General features: G+C 46.6%; 1 protein-coding gene across 5 annotated transcripts in view; it reads left to right on the top strand.

Moving 5' to 3' along the window:
* The first annotated feature begins 1,432 nt into the window (after nucleotides 1–1,432).
* PRICKLE2 (prickle planar cell polarity protein 2) overlaps nucleotides 1,433–15,357 on the top strand; it is a 344,499-nt gene continuing 330,574 nt past the window's right edge. For 3 of the 5 annotated variants that reach the window (XR_003435869.1, XR_003435870.1, XM_027121311.1), the window contains exons 1-2: nucleotides 1,433–1,597; nucleotides 2,345–2,430. Coding sequence is in view for 1 of the 5 variants with exons in the window: in XM_027121311.1 (XP_026977112.1) it covers nucleotides 1,556–1,597; nucleotides 2,345–2,430 (128 nt within the window). In the remaining 4 variants the exon portion in view is untranslated. The other 2 variants (XM_027121315.1, XM_027121313.1) reach the window with 2 other exon arrangements.

Here is a 15,357-nt window from a genome sequence, read left to right as displayed (position 1 = left end):
AAAGGATTTTCTGTTCATCATGGACTTTTTTTGCATTCATTTTGATTCTTTAATTTATTGCCTAAAAATCTTGATTACTGAGTTTGTGGGCACCCCTGTAAATTTTGCTCCTGAGGCCAAGACCTCACTCCCTTCACCAAACTTGAACTCAAACCAAACCTTGCCCTCGGGGCACTGAAGGTCATCAACTAATACATACAGCGGGGGCGGGGGGCAGTATGGAAGCTGCGTCATCCTCTTGTTTTGGATTTGGGGTACAGGTAGACTGGCCTTGCCACTAATTTGCTGCATTCCCCCCGCCAAGCTGCTTTTCTTCACTCAAGTTCAGTGTCTCATCTGGAAGAACACTAAACTGGGGGAATTATCTTTTTGACACAGACAAGAATGTCTTCTTTTGACAAATAAGTAAACGAGATCATTTCAATGTATGCTACATGCCATATGAGGGAGTGCGTGTGTGAGAGATGTTACAATGGGGGATCAGGAAAGTTCTCTCAGGGGAGGTGGTGAGCTGAAACATCAACGTTAAGTGGACACCATGGCTTGCAATTTTTTTTTTTTACAGCTGATTTTAATGAGCCCTTAGTTTGTGCCTGTTATAACATGTATAACAACTATTAGGTGTCCCAGCTCATCTTTCTCAACAATGCTGTGAGGTTAGGACTCTTGTTATAGCTTTTAAAATTGATATGGATAAGGAGACAGAAGCAACAAGAAGTCAGTTAATTTGGGAAGATTACTAGCTAGCAAGTGGTGGAAAAAGAATGGGCACGTGGTCACGGGGGATTCAAAGCTTGCCGTCAGTGGTTACTTAATGAGCATCTCCTGCAGAAGTAGATATAGGGCCATTTTTCATCCTGCTTCGTCTCATTTACCAACACTTAGGAAATACTAAATAGATTACACGCATGGTGCAGACTTTTAAAAGAGTCCACTTTGGGGGTGATGGGACTTCGGTATCTTGATCGTGCTGCTGGTTACAGGTCTGTATGAATTAGTCAAAACTGGCAGAACTGTGCACTAAAATGGGTGATTTTTACTGTAGGTGAATTATATTTTAATTAAAAAAACAAAATCTCCATGCCCAACCCTCCACCTCCACCCCCTATCCCAGGTAACAGCAGCAAGGGCCTTGAAGTGGTCCGTGCCTTTAACTTACGTGGCGAGGGTGAGGGAAGAGACTTCGGGGGCGGGCCCAGGTGAGGGAAGGGAGTAATCCCCGGTGGGCCGGCCGGGAAGCAGGGGAAGGGAGAAACTAGGCACAGCTGGGCGCCCCCCGGGGAGCGACGGGAAGGGCCCGTGGACCGCGGGGCGAGCCCGGGGAGGGCGGGGGGATGCCGGGAGAGAGGGAGGGACCTGCGGGCGGGAGGGCGAGAGGCACAGGCGAGGGAGGAGGGCGAGGCGTGTGCTCCGGAGCCAGCCTGGGGCTGCGAGGCGGAGACAGCCCACCGGCCGCCGAAGGTGCCCGCCGAAGGTGTCCGCCCAGGCGACCCGCCCTCGCGGCCGCGGTGCGGACGGACCGACGGACGGCGCTGCGTGCAGGAGGCGCCCGGACATGTTCAGCCGGAGCTCCCGGAAAAGACTCTCCAGCCGCTCGGTGAGTGTGCCCCGCCCGAGCGGGGCCAATCCCCGGGTACCCCGGCCCTCCGCGAGCGCCCCAGCCCAGACTCCTTCCGCCCGGCGGCCGCGCACCTGTGGCCCCAGGTAAGCCGGCCCCGCGGGCGGGGGTGTGGCCCGGGCGCGCGGGACAGCTCGTAGGGGCAGACGGGGTTAAGTCCGGATCCCGAGTCCCGGGGAGAGCCACACCGGGAACCGTGACCCTGAATGTCACCGCCCCCCGCACCCCTCCTTCGCCCCTTCCCTTGAGGCAGGTCGCATTCCCAGCACCCAAGCTCCAGCTTCTTGGAGCTCTAGCCGCGGACTTGACTTTGGGGCTGTTTTTTGGGGTGTCCCGTGCTGCCCCCTTCCCGGGAGCCCTAGCCTGGTCTAAGGCGAGCGCGCTATGGTCGCTTCTTAGGGACTCTGGGAAGCAGAAAGGTCTTGCTTTTGTTTCTTAGAAACCCGTGACCAAGGTGTCTGGGGGAGACAAAGCCCCAGCCAGGGCCATTTCTTGGTGGCTTGGTGCCCACGCCAGAGACAGCCCGCCTAGACTTCCCCAGGCGAGAGACCACCCCAGGGGCACCGGCAGCGCCCCACCCCAAACCCCCTACCTCGGAGAGGAGCTTCGGAGTCAAATCAGAGGAGGTGGGGTGGGAGAGGCAGGCCGTCCCGCCTGGGGCACAGTGGGGCTCTGGAGGGAGCCCCGGCGGCGGAAACATGCTTGTGTTGTCTTTTTGTTTTGAAGTTGACCGGACTGGGGCGGATTGAGAGAGGCCAGCCATGTAACGCCTGTGGTGACCAGTGCCCAGGGTTCGCCTTGCATAAATGGAGGTAGGACCCCTTACATGGGATTCCTAAAGACACACCACTGCAGGGGGGAAATCTATACATATATGTCATATATGTGTATATAGGAACACAGGCACATTTTTTGCCTTTTAAATTCACGCGTAAGTCACATGGAAAGAATGCAAAGGCTGTTCTTTTAATAGTGGGACTACATCTGCTACAAATATTGAAGGTGGAAGTGGTGACCAGACACTGAGAATGCAGGAGAGCCGGGCTCAGGCTGCATTTCCCTGATGTGAGAGTTTTGGGTCTTCTGCACCCACCCTCTGTGTATCTAAGTCACTCTGTCCCAAGCGATTCAAGGCACGACAGTTTTTCCAAGTGCCGCAGTACAGCATGTGTAGGATTCCTGGGACTAGCTGGTGTTTTCCAATTGTGTTTTTAATTCAGCCTCTGTAACGCTGGGTCCCAACCACAAATCCACCACTGCCTGCGTGTGCTGTGTCAACCCTCTTCGGTGGCCAGATGTTTCTTATTAATGTGCCGTGAATGTTGACTTCCAGGCAGCCCCAGCCTGGATTGGAATGATTATGTTTGGGGGACAAGGGATCTGGGTGCCCTCCCAGTACATCTGGCTGCTGGGGCTCCGGCTGGGAAAAGTTAGGGTGCAGGCTTACAGGCCCTCTGTTTGGCTACATAAAGAGAAGAGATGGAGCCTTCTTGGCAACTTCATGAAAAGGCCAGAGCCGTTGCAGGAGAAAATTCTGCAACATTGGAACCCTTTCTCTCTTTGCTTAATGCATCTTCCTGCCCCCCACCCCCATGTCCCTTTGAAGAATGCTGTTTCTGGATACTGGGGAGAAAGGCCTGCCTTGATTTGGTGTGGTGTGGTTTGGTTTTTTCCCCTCTGTGTGTGCTTCTCTCCTTTCTCCCAGTTGGTCATGTGTGCTGGGCACCCAGTTCTAAGGAAACTCCCAACCGGCTCCTTCAGAAATTAGATGCTTTTGTTCCTGCCTCTGATGGCTCTGGCAGCCTCTTTGCCTTTGTTTCAGGACACTGAGTGCAGCCCTTATGGCTCCCTAGTATTTAATAACTTCTGTGGCAGAGGCCGGGCCGGGCGACCTTATAAATATATAATGCGCAGACGTAGGCATCCATCAATCCTGCCAATGTTGTAGCCCAGATAGGTGTTCTCTGGACTGGCCCCTGGTGTGTCCCCAGTGTGAAAGTGGCGATACATGGGAATAGGTGCAGAAGCGTCATTTTTTTCAACCCGATCCTGTGTGACGGTGCTGATTGCTTCCTGTATGAACCATCTTGTGCTCTAATGGGGGTGGGAAAGGCAGAGTGATGAACAGGAGAGTGATTTCCGGCTCCTCTCCTACTCTGGAGCCTTTGGGTCAACTTCTGACCAGAGGCCTGTGGGGCAGTGGTACAGTGTGCGTGTGTACCCAGGTGCCCCTCCTTTTGGTCTCTGTGACCTCTGACCTCCAGCCACTCTCCCTAGTTCTCAGTTTCCCTCTTCCGTTAAGTGGGAATAATTATGGTACTTAACCTCACAGCTTTATTGTAGGGATGAAATGAGATATTGAAAACACATTGTTCGCTCCATACCAGGCACACAATAAACATTAGCTACTTTTGTCAATTATTTTTAGCTTCCTCTCGGCTGTTGCCCTGGAGGAATCATAACTAGCTCGCTCGAGGCTGCTGGGCGTCCCCCGGTCACTTTAGACTGTCATGACCACAGCTTCTTAGAGCCCCTTAAGCCTTTTTAACCCAGCTGGTTTTGTGAGGGGAAAACGAGCATTTGATTTTCAGCCCATTATGGAGGCTTTCTTTCGGAAAGAGCCTTTCATGAGGCTGAGATGGGTTTTCGTGCAGAAGCAGTTTCTTCACTAGCAGCAGAAAAGCCTCCATGAATGCGGTTTTTATGGTGTTTCCACCCATTGCTGGAAGGGAAGCAGATCCTTGCTTTTTGCCCCCTCCTTTTCCCTCATGGGCATGTTTTGGGTGACCTTTGAGAGAAGGGGGACAGCCATTTCTGGGTTAGGGCACAGTATTCTTTTTGGCAGTTTGAAATCCACAGTATGCTCCGTTTCTACTCCTCTGACTGGGGGGGGGGGGGCACTCTGAGCCCCTGGGAGAGACAGTTGTATCCGGATAGGAGGAAAGGCTAGCCTGACACAGGCTGAAAGGCTGCCTTCGGTCTGTTGCAAGGAGACCAAAGGCCTTTGCCCCCAAGTACCAAGGCACACTAGATATTACGGCTCATGGGTGTCAGCTCGTCCCTCTGCTTCTACAGGCTCCCCCTCCCAACCATTGTCCACACGGCAGGCAGCTCCTAAAAGCAGAATGGCCTCGCGTTCCTGCCTGCAGCACTGAAGGTACTGAAGTTCTTGGGAGGAAGCGGGTGGTAAACAAACTTCGCTTCCCTTTCTGGTGTGCTGGAGAGAGCTGGGGCTTTGAAGTCCAGAGAGAGCAGGGCTGTGGTCTTGCTCTGGTTTTGCCAAGCTGTGTGACCTTGGGCGAAAGACTCAGGCTCCCTGAGTTGCATTTTCCTCAGCCGTCATGCTGGGATCTCTCCACTGAACAAATATTTGAGGGCCTGCTGGTGCCAGGTGCTCCGCTGTGCCGGGGATACGGCAAAGAACGAAATAGACAGGATTCCTGCCCTCATTCAACAAATAATTACAATTTAGATAAGGTGGTCCAGAGAGGACTCTCTGAGGAGGTGACATTTGCACAGAGACTTAGATGAAGCAAGGGAGGAGGGTCCTGTTGATTCAAACCTGAGGCAGGAACCGGCAGCATCACCGTCTCACGGGAGCCGGTTAGAAATGTGAAGTCTCAGGCCCTGCCCTGGACTTGCTGAATCTGACTTTAGGCCTTAACAAGATCCCCAGCTGATTCATGTGCAGAGCAAAGATTGAGGAAAGCTGAGCTACAACACCTGGCACCGCTTCAGCCAGCTGGCTCTCCGCCCTCTGGGGCTTCTGTGTGTGAGCAGAGATGCCTACGGTTCTGTGGAGGGCTGTTATCTTTTATGGAGATTTTCCTGAGGACTCATTCTCCTCCCCCATTTATATTGTCACCCGTACCTTTAGGTGGCAAATGTGGGGATTTTTAGGATTTCTAAAAAAACAAACAACAACAACAAAACACACACAAAAAAACAAACCCCGCAGGAGTTCCATGTGTTGGAGAGGGCTCATAATCGCCAGCCAAAGCACTCTCCTCCACCTGATGTAGGGCAGCTGGGGAGCAAAGATGGGCACTGCTCCCTGCAGGTGACCTGGCCCCAAAAAAGCTGCCCCTCCAGGCAGCCCGGGACAAATCCCGCAGTGGCCAGGCTGCTGAGGGAATTCTCATTAACAGGAAGATTAAGGCATCTTTGTGGACTGTGGCCAGAAGAAAATCATTAATAACTAGGCACTTAGTGTACTCTGCTTACGAGACGGCTTTCTGAGCGGGGATTAATTGGACTTGCTTGTGTGTACCCACTTTGAGCAGGAGGGGGAAATAGCCATTTTTACAGGGACGATTTGCCCTGTGAATGCCTAGGCGCTGAGGACTCGAGATGCTAATAATGATACCAAGGCAGCATCAGCAGTGACAAGGCTGTGTGTGTACTTACTCTGTCCAGAGCTGTCTCCCCGCATTTTTATTGATACGTACATTTCTGTTGCGTCCTCACCAGAACCGATGAGGCAGATGTGGTGATTTTCCTGATGAGAAACTGAGGCTCACAGTTGTTCAAACGGTGGCCCAAGGTCTCCTGGCTACTGAGAATGAAGCTAGGATTTGGCTCTAAAACCCAGGCTGGTTTCCCTGTGACTCCCTGCCTCTTGTGACTTCTCTATTCTAAGGCAGAGGTCACGGACTAGAGGCCCTGGGCTCACATCCAGCCTGTGGATGGGTTTTGTTTGGTCTGCACAGTGCATTAAATGAGGGGCTTTTTCTAACATGAAAATCCAGGTTTCCAGCTTCTCTTGAAGAATCCAAAGATGTGGTAACATGGGGCCGACTTTCCTATGTGGCAGCACACAAGAGGTCTCCCTTTAGATGGGTGTGACCTTGACTCACCCTAGCCACCAACATTCCAGTCGCATTCGGGGACCTCTTTAAACACTTAGGTGACCTGTCAGGTCCTGGAAGTGATTGGAAATTGTGAACCCTAAATGAGTATTCTCATTTCTCCAAAAATCATATTAAAAAAATAATATCTTCTGTCATATTAGCTGCCATTGTTAAAGCGTTGACACTGCCAGGGGAGTGTCTCACATGCTTCCAATCTTTCACTTGCAACAGTCCTTGGAGTTGGGTGCAATTATTTACACCCCTTCTGATAGTTAAGGAAAGTGAGTCTCAGGTTAAATAACTTGCCTAAGGTTCTGCAGCCCTTAGTCAGTGGGGCTGTCTGACTTCCAACCCTGTCAGACTTGAAAATTCGGTGTTCTGGACCAGAAATTCTCAAACTTGGCTGGCATATGAATCACCAGGGGATCTTGTTCAAATGCAGATTCTGATTCAACAGGCTTGAGGGCAGAGGACTAAGATGCTGCATTTTTTAACAAGCTCCCAGGTGATGCCGATGCGTCTGGTCCTGGCACATACTTATAATAGGAGTTGGCAAACTCCTATTTGGTCCTGCCGGCCAAATCAGACCCTTCACCTGTTTCGTATGATTCATAAGCCATGCATGGTTTTAACATTTTTTAATGGTTGGAAAAAAAATCAAAAGAATATTATTTCATGACATATGCAAAGTCTATGAAATTCAAATTTTAGTGCCCATAAATCGTTATCTGAATAGAGTCACTCCCACTTATTTCCATATTGTCCGTGGCTGGTTTTGACCTACGGCAGTAGAGTTGGGTACTTGAAACAGAGAATGTACAGTTTACAAAGCCAAAAACATTTACTCTGTCCATTTACAGAAAATGTTTGCCGACTCTGGGTCTGTACCGCTAGTAAGGGAATATGCAAGTAGCTTCTCTTCGTTTTAGAAGAAAGGAATCTGAGAACCTTTTGGGAGGTTCAGAGCTAAAGGAAACATCCCCTCCAACCTGGTTGAGAATGGTGCTAAAATCAAAGGCAACCAAAGAACCAGGGAACAGACTAAAGCCATTTCTGAAGGGCATGTGGAGATGAGGCTGGCAAGACCGGATCAATGAACCGCCGGTGGATTCTAAGCTCCTTGTAATCCCTTTAACGTTTCAGCTTTGCTGATAAATGTAGATTTGACTCTTGCATTAAAAGGCTGGCTTTCAGAACAAGCCTCCCGGAGTTGCACTTTGATGAGCGGCTGATACGGAAAGCCCAGAGCAATGGTAGCCTTGTGAAGTCATTTTAATTATGCAGAGTGGTTAGTCTGGGGACAACGGCCGCCTTTCCAGGCAGGATGCTTGGCCTCTGAGCGGCTGTTCCCCAAGCAGCGCTCACTGGATCAGCCAGGACTGCGCCTTGAAAAGCATCTTTCCTTAGTTGCCCTGGTAATTGTGTTGATTGATGACTGAGGTGGTAACTTGGGGAGATGCTGGCCTGGTTTCCTTTAGTGGTTGTAATTTGGCTGAGAAATGGGTTCCCACTGATTTTTTTTGCTTGGGCAGGAAAAACCACTCTGTCTCAGTCAACTGGTGTGCCAAGAAAAGGGGAAAAAAAGGAGGTGGGGTGCGTGTGCGTGTGTGTGTCCACGCGCTTGCGCCTAAGAAATTCTTGGAATCCTCTAGGTAGGGAAAGATGCTTAGGAGCTAAGAAATGCTGGTTGGCTCACCTTCCTTATGTTATTAGCATTTGATAATATGCCAGGTAGAAGCGGAAGCACCTAAATAGAGGTTTTTCTTTTGAGGAAATATGTATGTTCATCCCAAAGTATCTGTATTATCTCTGATTTTGAAATAAGACATGGCTATTATAAAAGATTTAAAAATCACAGGTTTCCCTGGTGGCGCAGTGGTTAAGAATCCGCCTGCTAATGCAGGGGACACGGGTTCAAACCCTGGTCCGGGAAGATCCCACATGCCGCGGAGCAGCTAAGCCCGTGTGCCACAACTACCCAGCCTGCACTCTGGAGCCTGTGAGCCACAACTACTGAGCCTGCGCTCTAGAGCCCGTGAGCCACAACTACTGAGCCTGCGTGCCGCAACTGCCGAAGCTCGTGCTCCTAGAACCCGTGCTCCGCAACAAGAGAAGCCACCACAAGGAGAAGCCTGCACACCGCAATGAAGAGTAGCTCCTGCTCCGGCAACTAGAGAAAGCCCACGCACAGCAATGAAGACCCAACACAGCCAAAAATTAAAAAAAAAAAAAAAAAATTACACGAAATTTCGATTTTAAGTCCATAAATAAAGTTTGAATGGAACACAGCCATGCCTATTCATTTAGCATCATCTACGGCTGCTTTTACAGTCGCAGAATTGAGTAGTTGAGACAACCCTCATGGTCCACAGAACTGAAAGTATTTACTAGCTGGCCCTGTACAGAAACAGTTTACTCACCTCCACAGCTAGAAATATATGTTGTTTATGGCTTGGGATTTATTTCTTTAGATTCATTCAAATAATTATTTATTAACAAGATTTTATAGAAAATACACATTCCACATATGGTCTTTTATAGCTTACTTTTTTCTTACTTAGAAATACGTTTTAGGGCTTCCCTGGTGGTGCAGTGGTTGAGAGTCCGCCTGCCGATGCAGGGGACACGGGTTCGTGCCCCGGTTTGGGAAGATCCCACGTGCCGCGGAGCGGCTGGGCCCGTGAACCATGGCCACTGAGCCTGCGCGTCCGGAGCCTGTGCTCCGCAATGGGAGAGGCCACAACAGTGAGAGGCCCGCGTACAGCAAAAAGAAAAAAAAAAAAAAGAAATATGTTTTGGACATCTTTATATGTCCGTGTATAAAGGACATAAAGATCTAATATATTTATTAGCTTTTAGAATCCAGTATGTGGGTTATCGTTGAATTAAATATTTTTGGTTCATGGCTGCTTTGGCTGTTTTCCCTTGTTCCTCATTATACACCATATGACAATAGCTTTTCTTATGCTGCGACATGCTGTTGTGGAGCTCTTGTCAAATTGTCCTCCAAAGAGATGTTGCCAACTTCCACCCCCATTCCTTGAAAAATTGGAGTGTATTTGTGTGTTTTCTTTGGGCTGAAACTTTGAAACATCTCAGCTTGTGGAGCAACCTGGCAATTAATCCTTGTTTAATCACCCTGAGTGACAATTTGTACCTGATGAATAGTGAGAAAACACAGAGCACTGATGTCAGTCATCTTTTTTTTTCAAAACACATTTTATTTGTCTTTAATTCCCAAAGTGATATCCACATTCTGTTGAAAGGTTGTCATTCATCCTTATGCTTCTATTGTTTAAGGTTGGTAGAATGAGGGGAATCTAATGAGTTTGTTATTTTGTGGTCTCAAAAAGCTGGAAGATTATCCTTTAACTCTGCGATTAATGAGTATCCCAGAGGGAATTTCCTGTGAACTGAGGGAGCATTCCCTAAAGGGAATGATTCCTAGGTCATTGAGCATTTTGAGATCAAAAGGATTCTACCTGCATTGTATATGAGAGAGCCATGGGGGTTGAACTCTGGGAAGAAATGTGTATTTCTAGGCAGTGTCATAAAGATTTCTGTGAAGCTTGTAAGGGCTGCTGGGGGAGCATTCTAGCTGTGTGGTTAAAGGGACAGGCTTTGAAGATACTTTGCTGGAACTGTAGTCTTGGTTCTGCCTCTTACAGGCTGAGTATCCTTAGGAAAGTGACTTTACCTTTCTGAGCCTTTCTTGGTTTTCTCATCTGCAGTGTGGGAATAGTACTACTTATTACCATGAGGTTATCTTACGTGGTTATTGTGAGAGTTAAATGGGATAGTGTGTGCCTTGTGCCTCATTGGGCATGATGCGTAACGTGGGCTCCATATACGTTTGTGGTTGGAAGAAGGGTTAATGGAAACAGAATTAGATAAGAAGCAAGAACACCTGGGTTCACGGCCCTGACAATTGTAGGTTATGTGACAGAACAAGTCACTTCCCCACCATGAGGCACAGCCCTTCACTTGCTAAAAATGGGGGTGATGATTCTTGTCTTAGGGCCTTAATTCAGAAGAGATAGAGTCGAGTCCCCCCTCATGTGAGGATTTAGGGTCTAAAGGAATGAGACTTGCTGGTGGAATAGCAGATTCATATGGCTCATCACAGACACACCTGAGGACATGTACACTTTAGATGAAATGGAGTTTAGAAGAATTGGACCTTATACGCTCACAGTCTCTTTGCTTAAGTGAAATATGCATATGATGTTTGTAAAAACAATTTGCAGCCTATAACAGGAAGACGACAGTTAGACGCTGCCCTTGGGGTCAGTATATGAAAAGGGGCTTTTTTGTGCCTGGCACCCATGAAAATTCATGTCCAAGGTGAAAATCACACATCATCAAGGCAATACTTAATTCGTTTTACCCAAGCCTGCTTAATAAGTATGAATTTTTGTGGTGCCTAGTGTGCCATGCTGAACACTTCCATTTACACAGTCACCAGTCCTTAAGCAGAAGCTTCCTTTTCTAAGCCATGAGAAACAAGGATATTCATACAATATTTGAACCCAAGATGATACCCTGGAAACTCCTGAGATAAGATCTGGACTGTACCTACATTTTGTTGACATTGTACAGGATTTAAAATTTTGATTAGTTGCCAACCTGTGATATTTTGGGTAAAAATTCAGATTTAAGGTTTTCTCTGGAATAATGAAAAAATTATGAAAATTTCGGGCAATTCGTATTCCTTCCGTTGTTTTAGATAGAACACACGTGTTCAGCTTTTTCCACAATCCCCACCATTCCCTATTGTTTACCTGACCTGCCTCACCCATTTACATTCCTGGCTTCCCGCTATAGTCGTCTGATGTTGTGACTGCTGATTTGAAGAAGTGAGTGAGGGAATATGTACTATTAGAAGGATGATAAGAATGGAAGATTGGAATAAAGGTGCCACTTGGTGGGAACAGCTGTGCTAATAAGCAAAACATCCAAGCAGCTAAATCCTCCCTGTCCTGGAGATACTCTTGGGATGGAGCTGATATGACTGAGGACCTGCTGTGTGCTTGCCTTCTTTCATGCATCACCTCTTGTCATCCTCAGAACAATTTTCTGAGGCGTGTACTTTATCTTCTCCTTTCTAAATCTGAAGAAACTGAAGCCCAGGGAAGTTAGGTAACATGCCGTAGGTCATGCAAATAATAAGTAGTGAAGTCAGGATTCAAAACCAGGTCTTGAGGGCTTGAGATCACAAATTCTTTAACCAAGAGAGACTCTTAAGCTTTGTCATTTTGACCCTCCTGGTCTAAATATAAAACAGTACCTTGGCAAAAACAGAATCTTATATTCTCACTGGCCTAGGGATGAGATCTGACTGTTGTCAGATATCTGAAGAACCCTAGGCTAGTTGGCTTACTTGAGGCTGGGGTCTTAAAGGTGAAACTCCTGTAAAATTAGAGGGTGTGGTGTTGAGCTTATTGGGGTATCTGAAAGGTGAGAAATTGAATTAAATATAATGCGATTTCCAGTAAAAGGCTACTTGCAATTTTCTGATCAGATCTGCATACATTAAAGGAGGCTCCATTCAGCTTGTTTATAGCTTTGGTGTTAAATTGGGGCCTCTGGGGAGTTTGTGAAAGCAGGCAGGTGGGGGGCATTCTTCAGAAATGCCATTTGCATGTTTCCTAGAGGAAACATCCACCAAAGGGATCAGTCAAGGGAGGGAGTTAACAGCGCATCCCTTCAGCAGCCAATTTGAGATCTAAACAAGCTAAAAATAAAGAAAATGGTCATTATCCAGTCTTTGGACCTGTTTTTGAACTTCTGCTCCCCATTGCTTTAACAATTCTGACACCATGTTGCAAAATAGACCCAAGCACATTTGACTGTCGGAAGGCATTTAATGAGAACATTATTTGATTTTATGTTTGGTAAACGACTTGGTGGTGCAGAAACTGCTTTCACAATTCTTGAAAACTGACTCATGATGTGTACATGTAACACCCACAGCGGGTCCTCCAAGTTTGCGTGCTGAGGAATTAGGCCCCCGGGGGACTTTTTAAAAGAATGCAGGTGTTTTCTTTCTTCAAGGACACTATGAAATGACTCTAATAATATGATTTCTCAAAGTCTTTTGTTCCGCAATCAGGCCCCCAGGAGGGCTCCTGTCATTTGCATCCTTGAGGACTGGGCCTTTGGAGCTTCTCCAGCGACTTAGTGAGTTGTTTGGAAATCATAACGACAGGCTTCTTTCATCTTTAAGAAGTCCCAGATTTGGAGACAAGAGATATCTGGGAGAGTCTCCATCATCTTGGGTCTGGAATATTTGGAGCCACAGGGAAGGACACATACGTATGTTTTCCTTTGCTCTGGGAGACAAAAGCATTTAATAGATGTGTCCACCTGCAAGGGATTTTGGAAAATTTTTTTTAAACTTCAAAATCCTGGTGATAACAGAGTTTAAGGCAGTTTTATTTATTATTTTACATTCATTTTGATCCAATTGTTGCATAAGTGTGCAGTGTAGACAATTTGGAAAATTCAACAATGTCAAATGATTTATTTTTTTAAAAAAAGAGCATTAACTCCATCACATGAAGAGGAAGGTGTATAGACCTCTTAGCTTTAGGGTGTGATTTCCTTCTAGTCTAGTTTCTTTATGGTAGAGTTTTATGTAGTTGTACTAGTTTTCTAGAGCTGCTGAAACAAATTACTACAAACTGTGGGTTCAGACAACAAAATGGATCCTCTTACAGTTCTGAGGGCTGAAAGTCTAAAATCAAGGTGTCGGCAGGGTTCGTTCCTTCTTTTGGCTCTGAGGGAGAATCCATCCCTTGCCTGCCTTAGCTTCTGGGGACTCTTGGCAGTGCTTGGCCTTCGTGGCTTCCAGATGTGTCACTGCGTTCTCTGCATCTGTCACCACATAGTGTTCTTCCTCTGGGTTTCTGTCCCCTTCTCTTCGAAGGGCTTGTCATTGGATTTGGGCCTACCCTAATCTAGAATGATTTCATCAACTTAATTACGGCTACAAAGACTCTTTTCTAAATGAGCACATTTAGAGATTCCAGGAGGATGTTTGAAGGGACCACTATTCAACCCATTATAATAATTCTGGAAATAAAGCATATATATATATACACACATATATATGTAAATATATATACACAGTTTCATATTTGTAAGCAGTGTGTCCAATTTGGACTTTCTAAACATGTTATTTGGGAAAGTAAAGTGGTGTGGGAGGGCTGGGCCTTGACTCTGGGGTACCTTTGTGGGAAATACAACTTACTTGTCTTTTCTGGGCCAGTTAAATGTTTGCAACAGGACAGGATTGTACAAGCTGCTCTTAGCAGAGGGAACTCTGAGGTGGAATTTGCTGCCCATATTGATGAATTCAGCTGTCTGAATCAGTTGACCCCTGGGTCACCCTATGAAGTCCATCCGTCTTCTTTGAGCTTTTGTTGGGCCTTGCCAGGGAGATGTATAGGAAATGAAGTGGTAGTGTGTGGACAGTTATTTGTGGGAAGAGCTTCTCGCCCTAGGGCCTTTTAATTAATCTCTAGGCTGTATAACCGATTCGCTCTCAAAGGGGAAAAAAAGTGGGCTTCCTTAGAAAAGGAAATTCTTCATCATCCTAGAAATAGGTCCCACAAAATCCTGCCGGAGCTGACTCACTCTGTCCTTCCCCCATCCTTATCCCCCTTGTGCCGTGCCACTTCTCGGTAAACACAGTCAGAAAAACTATAACATTAATTGTGCTTCCTCATTCCCTGATATCTTAAATCCAGCAGGAATGGATTTAGGCTTTTCAGAATAAATTATGTGAAATAAAAATGAAAGCAAATTATGATTTTTTTATCATCATGTTAGCTATCATGAATTGAACATTTACAATGTGCTAGGGACATTATATTCTAAGCGTGTTTCTTGTAGTCTTATTTAATTCTTGAAACCTGTTATGAGAGAAACACCATCGTCCACGTTGGTTTCATGAGGAAACTGAGAGCCTGCAAGTGAGTTACTTTCCCAAGGTCACGCAGCTAGTTAGCACTCAAACCGGGGTTAAATCTTACAACCCTGACTGCTGTTTGGGCTCTTAAACACCATATTATGGGCCTGGCTCCAGAGGATTCTTATTGATGCTAAACCATAGTTTTCACACTTCCGTATTCATCAGAATCACCTGGAGGGCTGCTCCCCTCCCCCCTCAGAGTTTCCCATTCATTAGATCCCGGTTGGTGCTTATAATTTACATCTAATAAATTAGGTGCTGCTGTTGTTTCTGCTGCTGGTCCAGGGAACACAGTTTGAGAACCGTCAGTCAACACCATAGCCCAGCCCTCCAGGACTTATATAGTCACATCACTTTATCACACCAGATAAACACGATTTCAGTGACTGTCCAGTGCAGCAGTCCGTATGCTTTTTTATCACAAAGTAGTGTAGGTTACTCTTACATTGTTGGTACTGATGTTGAGGGCTAGGAGTTTAGATTGGAAAGAAGGTCCCCACCTCCCACTTAAGCTTTAGTAGATTCTTGGCTTCTTCCTCTTTCCTATCACCATGGAATTTAATAAAGTGGTTTTTAAGCTCTTTCAGCAGCTGGAAAGTAGAACCAGCCAAGGTCTGGTATCTGTGAAGATGACTAGAGATTAATGAAATGTTCTAGCCCCACCAGATAGTAAAATACATTATAAGGCTACAGAAATGAAAATAGTATGGTATTGGAGCAGGAATAGATTCCTGTGACAGACTAGAAAATCTCCAAAAATCGACCCAAGTATTGTGGGACGGTGGTCTATGGTAAAGGTGACATATAAAAGCAGTGGGGAAAGATTCAATAAATGGTGCTAGGACAAGCAGCTTCCCATTTAGAATAAAAAGAGATTAATCCAAAACTTTTAAAGAACATTAAAATTTGAGGGG

This window comes from Aethalodelphis obliquidens, unplaced genomic scaffold, assembly GCF_003676395.1.
Source record: "Aethalodelphis obliquidens isolate GAN/ISIS:26980383/991018 unplaced genomic scaffold, ASM367639v1 scaffold22, whole genome shotgun sequence".
NCBI classification, from domain to species: Eukaryota; Metazoa; Chordata; class Mammalia; order Artiodactyla; family Delphinidae; genus Aethalodelphis; species Aethalodelphis obliquidens.
This window is presented reverse-complemented; position numbering and strand designations above follow the sequence as displayed.